Genomic DNA, 9,705 nt, shown 5'->3' with positions numbered 1-9,705 from the left:
TTTGAGCATATATGAGACAATCATAGTTCACGGACGTAAACACAGCACATCCCATAAAATATTTTCGCAATATATAAAACCAATAAAGATTAATACTACAAAATCATCTTCCAAATAACTTAGAATTTAAATAAATAAATCTAAAAACATTGCAAGATGAAAATCGTTGGAATAGCTATGTGTAATCACAATATTTGTTATTCCAAACCCCGGTTATCCTTCTTAAAACATAAGAATAAATTATCATAAGAAGTTTTCTAAACAATATAAGAAGTTCAGACTTCTTTGATAACTTCATACCTCTCCATGACTCCATCATAAAAGGTATTATTGATATCCTAGATCGTTTTGACCGTAGAAACTCCATGTTTATGAGATAAAACTTTCACCTTTCGATCAACAATGCGAGCAAGTTGCCTGGCCTTGATGCAATCAGAGATGAGATTCTTCTGGTTCTATATTAAGACCTTTTGATTTTCAAGGATTTTTGTCTGACCATCAATAAGATGATTTATTTGCAGTTGAAGATTTGGAAAATTCGACCTTTGAGTCATTCTGATAATGAATTAAATCCTTGACATATTCAGCAATCCAAGAGTTGTACTCTTTCCTTACAATCATCTTCTTCAAGACAAGTTCTTGAACCGAGCTACTCCATTTGATATCTTCTTCCATGTCAAGATTTACCAATTCTTGAGATCTTGACAAGTTCTCCATGTATTTTTTTTTTCTTTTTTAATAGGGATGGAGATGAACAAATATATGGTGAAAATATATATTTGCAAACAAGAGAAAAAGATACATCTCTTGTCATGAAACCCCCTATATAAACTCTTAGGATTAAGAGTTCATGGACGTTCACGGACCGGTTACGGAAAGTTACTGGGTCACCAAGGATCCAAAATAAAGAAATACACTCTGTTTTTAGTTGTCTCGTAGATTTTCGTAGCTCGATAATTAGAAGATTCACTTTAAATTAGAGCACATGAAAAACTCAACAAGATACATAAGTTACTAGGATTCAAGATATGACTCAACATTCACATATGAAGAAAACAACTTTATTTCAAAGATTCAAACACAAAATCAGATAGTATCATACAATGAACTTGAGTATCCCACAAATATCTTGTAAATCTCAAGTTAATTTCAAGAATGAATTTACCTAGAACTAGGTAACAGAGTGAGATATATTCCCACTACGTAAATTGAGGGAAGAGTGGTAAATACCTTATGAGTGTTTGTGCCGTGTATTCCTTACCTAACTTCGGTTATATCTTATTCTATAAGACTTAGACATTGACCCTTTTGAACCTCCATCATACGAATTTCTCCGAGGATTAAGTTTAGGACCTCTTGAGATCTGTTTCAGGGAATAAAGATTACATGAATCCCATTTCCTAGACTTAGACCAGGCAGACTTATTCTCATAACTACTGGGGACGTGTATATTAGTGGTGTAAGAAGTTGCACCATTATGACTAACACGATTCCTGCAAAGATTTCTAGAGGAGTGACCTTGAAAACCCTTTTTATGAGATTTCTGGTTTTCTGCAGGAATGAAATTCATTGTTGATATCGTCAGGCAATTTACTATGTCAACTGTAAAAAGAAGTAGATTTTGAAGATCGGAAATATGTTTCTTCCTAGCAAAACAATGTAGAACATTATGATTCGTTTTCTCGCAGAATGATCAGGTTCGTGGATAAGAGACATTGGTTGAAACCTGTTTTAGACTCATAGCCTTTTCGGAAATCCTTAAGTTAAGCAAACGTTTCTTAGTAGACAATTCCTTAGGAGTAATTTTTTCCATGCTAGGCACTGAAGATGACTTACTCACTAAAACAAAGTTTTCCCCCTTACACAATGATCCGTAAACCATATGTATGTAGTGTGAACTACCAAATAATTGTCCCCCTTTTTGTCAATATAAATTGGCAAAGGTACGAAAACTATGGGATCGTAATGAAATTTTCAAAAAGATACTTCATGACTAAAAGAGAAAATATCAACTTTGTTTCGATGATTTCACATAGTCGAAACTTAGTGTATTCATCAAGGAGTTTATAAAGATACAAGATAACTCCTACAATATTCCACAGCCGCACTCCCCACAAAGATATACCAATTAAGCACAAGTTCAATTAAAAACTCTCCCTCATTTGATGTCATTCCCAAGAGAACAACATGAGCGACCTTACTTTTACAAGAAAACAAGGATTTCTTTGGACATTAACAAATCACATGGATTTGTATCCAGTAAACTCGAATAAATTAACCACAAGAAGACCTTAATGATTAACTTAATTGGAAATACTCAACATAAGAAAAACTTACGGAGCCATACAGTAGTTTCACATAAAAGTGGATCAGGGAAAAATCAATAATGCGGAATATTTTCAAAAGTTCATTCTATCTTTCATCAATATTTGCATAATGTCACAATAGACTTAGCTTTTGAGCATATATGAGATAAGCACAATTCACGAACGTAAACACATATATATCTCATAAGCAATTGCAATATATGAAATCTAAAAGATTAAATACTGCAAAAATCATCTTCCAAATAACTTTAGAATTTAAATAAATAATCTAAAAACATTGCAAGATGAAAATCGTTGAAATAGCTATGTGTAATCACAAATAATACTATTCCAAACCCTAGTTATCCTTCTTAAAAATAAGAATATATTCTCATAAGAAGTTTCCTAGATATTATTTTAACAATGAACAAAAGACATTTCACTTATTTTGAAGACTCTTCTCATATTCCCTATATTCATCAAGCTCGTCTTTTGATCAGATTATTGATTTTAGGTGTTAGATTTTTATCTTTCTTATAGGTCCGATGGCTTATCTATGCTTATCTTTCTGAAACTATTATCAGGATGTTAATTTTTTTAGCGGAATGTAAAATCTTAGTACAATTTTCGAATTTCGTTTTCTTAAGTTTCGAAATTTGTATTCCGTTTTCTGATGTAATTGATCTGATCAATATTTCATATTTATGAAATTACGACGCATTGCCTTTCCTTCCAAATAAAAATAAGTAAATAAATAAATAAAATGCTAGATATAAAATATTCGACATGAGTCCGATTTTGTGCACACTCCTTCAAAGAGTGTGCACAAAACAAACTAATCCTATTGGTTTTCCTATCAACCGTTAAATATTTATTAAATTATTTTTCATTAACAAAAAATTATCTAAAAACGACAATCAAGATATATCCTATCCTAAAATACAACAACAAGAACTAGTCAAAGTATTCAAAACAAATAATAACCTCTTGTTTTCTCTCTTATTTCTTTTAATCTGAGTATGATGATCAAGTATTGCTTGCTTAAAGATGGGTGTCTTCATAACCAGCCCTAAAAATCGGCAAATCAGAATGTTTATTGTAAAGGAATTATATGATTTATATTTCTTCAAAAATACTGACAATCCATTCTATTTGTTCTTATCAGCCCTCAACGGGCAAATTAGTAGCTTCATTTAAATGTTTTCTAGACCTACTCCATCGTTTTTGATATTGCCAAGATCACCGTGATTTTCATTTGACATCCAATCAATTGATTTTCTTATATGCAAAGGGTAGCAGAAGTACTTGAACACCAAATAATATTTGCATCAGCAATCCTCTAAAGGTATACACCACAGAATAAATTGATTTTCTAAACCTACTCCATCGCTTCTCATCTTCTGCGTGTTCTCTTGTAAACACTTCCATTGTTAACACTTCCAGAGCTATAGGTATCAGCGCAGTGGATACAACACAGAATAAATGGATACCACCTGCTATATCTAGTTATTCTATGTGTTGTGATGCTTCTTTTAAAACTATTCCTTCTGTTAATCATATAGGCATTGGACTAATACTTCGAAACTCTATAGGTGTGTTTGAACAAGGAAGATGCATCCATGAGCATGAACACTTAAGCGCAGAACACGCAGAATTAAAAAGGCTGATGCAGGCTACAGTATGGGCGGAAGAACTCAATCTGCCGCAAGTGTGTTTTGAGATGGATGCTCAGAATGTAGCAGCAGCAGCTAATGGGGAGTACCAGAAAGTCAGATGGGAACTACAACCAATGATTTTAGAAATTATTAGCGTATTTAGCAAGCATCCATTATGGACTTGCAAGTTTATTAATAGGAAGTTCAATAAACCAGATGATAAGTTGGCTAAACATTCCCGCAATTTTCAGATTAGTAGAAGTTTGTCCCAATATCCACCAAACTTCACGGTGGAAGCATTATATGCTGATATGCAAGTTGTAATTGATTCCAATATCTAATAAAATTTCTTCTTAGTATAAAAAAAAAAAAAAAACTCTTCTACAACTACTAATACGGTGTTAGGATGGTGCACAAATATAGTATTTTCCCCCCTACTGTTATCTTTCTCTCTTTGTGCTTGCTACTAAATTTGTCCACTTTGTAGCGGACGGCTCGGGACTAACCAATCAGCGCTTTGTTTTGAAAAAGAAAAGAAAAAGTCAACGAACAACGGCTATCGCTGAAGACAACGGATCTTCAGACTACGTTATCTCCCAGTTTGAGATCAATTGAATAGTTAATTGGATAAGCTTGTTTTTTCTGAAGCAGGATAAGCTTGACGAAAATATCTGTTGTTTTTTTTTTCTTTCGGTTTTTCGAAGAGAATTTGTTAAAGAATTTTACCAGGAAGTGTGAAATAGATACAACCTGGATGAGTTTACTAAGCAAGCGAAGTTACAATGGGACAGTTTTACTGTCTAACACCTCCAGCCAATTACTGATTCGTTTAGCAAAAGCTATAGTTACTCTCCTGGTCGAGAACCCCATTGGAATATTAAGCTTTTGACTTCATTGATTATCGAGTGCTTGTTGTCCCTCCTCCTTTTATTAGCCATTAATTGCTCTGCAGTTTTTTTTTTCTGTCCAGATTGCCCACGAAAATCTCTGTTGAAAAAACCCTTTAGCTATATACATCCGGATCTTGGTGGTGAAGCTAGAGATGATTTGTGCTACTTTTTTGGAGTTTTTTTTCTTGCTTCATTTTGAATGGCTATAACTTAGAAAGTTCGTTAAATGTGTGGTACTAGTAGACCAAATACTATATAATCCCTGTGCTCTGATGTCACGATGCTCTCATTTTGTCGTCTGTACTTGGCTCGAAGGGTTTTTGCCGTCTGTTGTGTGCATCGTACCCTGTGATGACTGTTTCCAACTATCAAAGTTCTTCCAGAATATAGAAGTAATAAAGTCAATGGAACAAAACATTGAATGTCATGCGGTGAAAGAGGAAATTCACGCACAAATTGGTTGTAATTCGTATCCTATCAAGTCAAGGTTTCTGTTCCGCAGTAGCTAATCACACACGTAAGACACATTTGTCTAAAGTAGAAAAATCAAGAATATGACTTTAACAAAGAAAAACATTACATTTTTCATATTATAAGCTTAGCAAACCAAACCAGTTTGAATGAAATCCATCATCATCATCAAATAAGGAAACCCCAATATTTTTTACATAGCAGATCATAATCTTCGGATTATCACCATGTCCGACGATGATGATAGAAGATATGGTCCTTTTGGCCGTGATCATCACGCTAAATTCAATGTCAATGGAAGAATCATGATCACAGCTATCATTTGCTTGTTCGTCGTCATTGTACTCGTTCTTATGTTACATATATATGCTCGTTGTGCCTTCCGGCGTCATGCAAGACGTCGTGCTGCTCTCCGTCAATTTGCTATTGGTGGAGGTACAGAACAAATTCGTTTGAATGAACATGAACCTAAAAGAGGATTAAATCCATCAGTTATTTCTTCTCTGCCATCATTTGTTTATAAACAAGTTGATTACCATATTGATCATACAATTGAATGTTCAGTTTGTATAAGTTCATTAGAAGATGAAGAAATTGCTAGGATTTTACCAAACTGTAATCATACTTTTCATGCCGAGTGCATCGATATGTGGTTAGTTACTCACTCTACATGTCCTATTTGTCGTATGGAAGCCGAGCCATTAGTCCAACAGGTGCAACAGGAACATACCGGTAGCGTCCCAGTTCTTCCGGTGACCACACCTACGGCTCCTCCAGAGAATTTGACTAATCCTACATCGATGCCATGTTCCGAGGGTGCGTCTGATAATATTACGGAACAATCTGCAAAAATTACTACTGGTTCAACTTCGAGATTGAGTTCGTTTAGGAGGATGCTTAGCAGAGAAAGATCAAGCAGAAGAATGCAACCCAATTCTGGGCAGTCTGACGTTGTTGGAGATATTGAGAGACAATGAAATTAACGATATCATCTCCAAGTCGTCAAAATACATGTACACATTTTCTTCTTTTTCTTAGATCAATGGCTATACATCTCAATATACTGTAATTGCAATTATGCTTGTTCTAAAATTCTTGCAATTAATTCGTAGTTATTTGCTTTATTGGGAGGAGCTGTAAAATGATAAAACCGTACCTAATCCACCTTCATTGTTTAATCTGTTTCCGGAAAATGAGAAGGTGGGATTATTATGAAATACATCCGGTCCATGAACGTGGCATCACTTTTTTTTTTGATCGGTAAAGAATTTGATGCTGGCGAGTTTCAAACTCAGATCAATGATATCATCTCCTAGTAACTTTATCATTATATTATAAGGACATCGGCAATTTCGCATCACTATTTTGATCTGTGTTTTTGTGTACTTCTCTATCAATTGGCAGGGATAATACAGAGCAACCTTTTCTTATTCGGCACTATATTTGCCTAGGTGAATCATGGATGCCTTGCCTTGGACTAAGCTCTGGTCCGAAATTCGTCTTCGCCTAAAATACTAAAGATTTGCAAATCCCAAAAGTTTCCGCACAAAACGTTCAACTTCGGTCAGGGCTGGGAGCCCGGGACTACAATCACAGGGCACAACCAACTTAGAGCGAGATGTTTTCAAAGAAACACTAAAATTGTGTTGTTTGGCAGAAAATATATTGGTTTGGCAAATCTGACGTCCTTCAAGGCTCAGGCAGATGGAAGGTTACACTACAATTGCGTTACTGGGCAGAAATTTGGTTTGGCAATCTGATGCCCTTCAAGGCTCAAGCAAACTGGAATTTTACTCGAGGCTTCGGAAAAGGGTGAAAAGAATGGAAAGGAAGTGAGATGGTGTTGGGATTTTACGGCTTGACATTTTGGGTTCTGCTCGTTGGCGTCGCTCTCACCAGCCCTAGAATTCTACTCTCCCTGCCCCCGGATGTAGTTTCGCAACACGTTTTCTGCCAAGAGATTCTTTTGGAAGACTTTAGTAGTGTCCTCATATGAAATTATGGCTTCTTTTTCAAAAATTCAAAGGAACGACAAGTAGATTGGAATGAGTCATCTCATTCATTGATTTCATTTCATTTCATTACTTAACATTACATTTCAAAGGAAGACCATTAGACTGGAATTCGTATAGCATCTCATTTATAGATTTTCATTTCATTGCACTTCAATAGAACTAGGGGTAGAGTTTGTCCAGTCCAAGAACATAAATTACAAAATCCTAATCTGGTCTGGACATCAACTAGCAAGGGGTGCAGCATCAAAATAACAGCACCCCATCATCTACTTAAAAATCTTCCAACTACAACAACATAACAACTAGTAACAAAGGAATGGTGATGACTAAACCTTGACCGCCCCAGCTACCACCAATCTGACCGTTGCTTGTATCACCTGTAACGGGACCTGATGACATACCCTGTGCTGTTCCAGTAAAACCCCCATTTACCACTACTTGAGCACTGCAATAATAACACACCAAGTAAAACAAAATGTCAGAGAAATTTATTTTATTTTACAAAATTCTCTAAAATCACAACAAAAAATCAAGAAACAAACAAACCAACCTTGTTGGAAATTTGCAGTTCCCGTAACCTGTTATTGACAGAAGGAGATCAAATTAACATTACATAGAAATTGATCAAGAACAAAAGTGGGTTTTTGAATGTGATAGTCAAATTCAAAGACTGTATGAAAGCAATATCTCACTTACTTGGGTCTAAGGAAGTTAGGGCAGCAGTGTTACCAAAATCACAAGTTGGTTCACTTTTGTTGTTCTTCTGAAAGTAATCATTGAAAGCAAAAGACGCAGTAGCTTGAAAATTAGAAGGATCATAACAAGGACCACCTTGTTGAATTGGTCCACAATTAGCACCACCAGGACCACAAGCCCAATCTAATGATGTTTGAAGAGCTAAATCTTCTGCGTTGTTCTTCGCAACGCACCATAACATCTTCTGTGAATCATCGCCATTGTTGTTTGATTTTGAGTATGATTTGAGATATGGGTTTTTGTTATGATCGGGTTTTGATGCTGAATCTTGAAGAGAAAAACAGGGAAGAAATGGATGAGTTATGAGGAGGAAGAGAAAGAGGAATTGGGAAGAGGAAAGTGTTAAAGCCATTTTCAGATTTCTTTTAGAAAAGGAAAAAGCGAAACTGAATACAAACTGAGGGCTTTCGAATGAGTTTTAAGTTTGGCAGTTAGGGTTCTCTGAATTAGAGATGTAAATGACCGTTGGAAGTGGAGATCGAGAGTGAATCTAGTGTGAGAGAGAAGTCGGTGCAGAAACTCCAAACATAACTCAGCAGTCTGTCATCCAAGGATGTCGTACATACGAATCTATTGTCGTTTAAGTTGTGTATGATGCTTCAAAAAATGAAAAAAATGTGGGTATGCTTTTTGTTCTAGATGGGCCTACAATTTTAGCCCAAAAATTAATAGTCCATTTTGTTGTCCAATTCGGTGTCAAATTTGATGAAACATGTTTTGAGGCATACTGAATTTTTTTGAGGCATACTTATTTATTATCCCATCTAGGGTGGTTTTGTAAGGGGTGTCTAAAGGTAGTGTAATTACCTATATATCCTTAAACAATCTAATTGCTAGAGTGCTCTTATCCTCAAAAACCTAAAATCAACAATCAAAATAACCTTTAAACTTTAACATCTTGGACTCCAATTCAATCAAACAATCAATCAATCAAAGGAAACACGAATCGAAGTGAGCGATGTTGGAGTGTGAAATCCAAATCTCAATTGCTCTTATACGTATTTTAGAATGCATTTGTAACAAACCCATCTTGCTTTTGATTGATTTTATTCTGTTTGATCGATAAAATATGATTTCAAAGATGAAATTAGGGTTTTCAGAAGATCAGTTCGGCTGATCTTGGAATATCAATTTTGAGACGAACCTAGTTTATGATTTAAAGAAACACTATGTTCGGTTAATGCGATTTTGCTAGATTTTGTTCGAATCAACCGAACCTAAATTCGTCAGTTACAGAGTGAAGTTTGGCTGACAAGAAATCAACCGAACCTCTGTTTTTTGAAAATACAAATAGGTTCGGCTAACAACGATTTTGTTCGAATCAGCCGAACCTAAATTCTTGAGTTACAGAGTAAAGTTCGGCTGATAACTTGTCAGCCGAACCTCTGTGTTTCGAAAATATACCTAGATTCGGCTGAAAAGTTGTTAGCCGAACCTAAGTATATTTCGAAAAATAGAAGTTCGGCTGACAAGTTATCAGCCGAACTGTTCATCTGGTCAGTAGATCTGGGTTTTAAAATTCATTTTTTTGATAGATTCAACTTATAAAAGGACATTAAACCTCGTATAGAAGTCTACCCCTAATTTGAATCACACATTTTGGTGACTTCTA

The 9,705-nt window shown here is 35.3% G+C and overlaps 2 protein-coding genes across 3 annotated transcripts; one reads left to right on the top strand and one right to left on the bottom strand.

The window, feature by feature from the left end:
• Positions 1-5,370: 5,370 nt before the first annotated feature.
• On the top strand, positions 5,371-7,453 carry LOC113308214 (E3 ubiquitin-protein ligase ATL41-like). Of its 2 annotated transcripts, XR_003339579.1 has the most exons (3): positions 5,371-6,335; positions 6,523-6,582; positions 6,727-7,453. XR_003339579.1 is itself a non-coding variant. In XM_026556696.1 (2 exons), exon 1 carries the CDS (start codon positions 5,550-5,552, stop codon positions 6,297-6,299), a length of 750 nt encoding a protein of 249 aa, XP_026412481.1. In that variant the 5' UTR covers positions 5,371-5,549; the 3' UTR covers positions 6,300-6,335; positions 6,727-7,453. The 2 variants fall into 2 exon arrangements, 1 of the variants encoding a protein (XP_026412481.1); XM_026556696.1 differs by lacking the exon at positions 6,523-6,582.
• On the bottom strand, positions 7,359-8,649 carry LOC113308221 (PLASMODESMATA CALLOSE-BINDING PROTEIN 5-like). The gene is made up of 3 exons (XM_026556703.1): positions 8,034-8,649; positions 7,888-7,915; positions 7,359-7,782 (listed from the first exon to the last, which is right to left on the bottom strand). The coding sequence occupies exons 1-3, from the start codon at positions 8,443-8,445 to the stop codon at positions 7,623-7,625; spliced, it is 600 nt and encodes a 199-aa protein (XP_026412488.1). The 5' UTR covers positions 8,446-8,649; the 3' UTR covers positions 7,359-7,622.
• Positions 8,650-9,705: the final 1,056 nt, after the last annotated feature.

Source organism: Papaver somniferum, chromosome 1, assembly GCF_003573695.1.
Source record: "Papaver somniferum cultivar HN1 chromosome 1, ASM357369v1, whole genome shotgun sequence".
Lineage (NCBI taxonomy): Eukaryota > Viridiplantae > Streptophyta > Magnoliopsida > Ranunculales > Papaveraceae > Papaver > Papaver somniferum.
This window is presented reverse-complemented; position numbering and strand designations above follow the sequence as displayed.

What these genes read in the sequence shown, in the direction of transcription:
- LOC113308221 (XM_026556703.1), bottom strand. Translation starts at nt 8,445, where the DNA reads ATGGCTTTAACACTTTCCTCTTCCCAATTCCTCTTTCTCTTCCTCCTC. An exon ending in CCTAACTTCCTTAGACCCAA is followed by an intron (nt 7,916 to 8,033) that starts GTAAGTGAGATA and finishes TGTCAATAACAG; the next exon opens with GTTACGGGAACTGCAAATTT. An exon ending in AACTGCAAATTTCCAACAAG is followed by an intron (nt 7,783 to 7,887) that starts GTTGGTTTGTTT and finishes TTATTATTGCAG; the next exon opens with TGCTCAAGTAGTGGTAAATG.
- LOC113308214 (XM_026556696.1), top strand. Translation starts at nt 5,550, where the DNA reads ATGTCCGACGATGATGATAGAAGATATGGTCCTTTTGGCCGTGATCAT.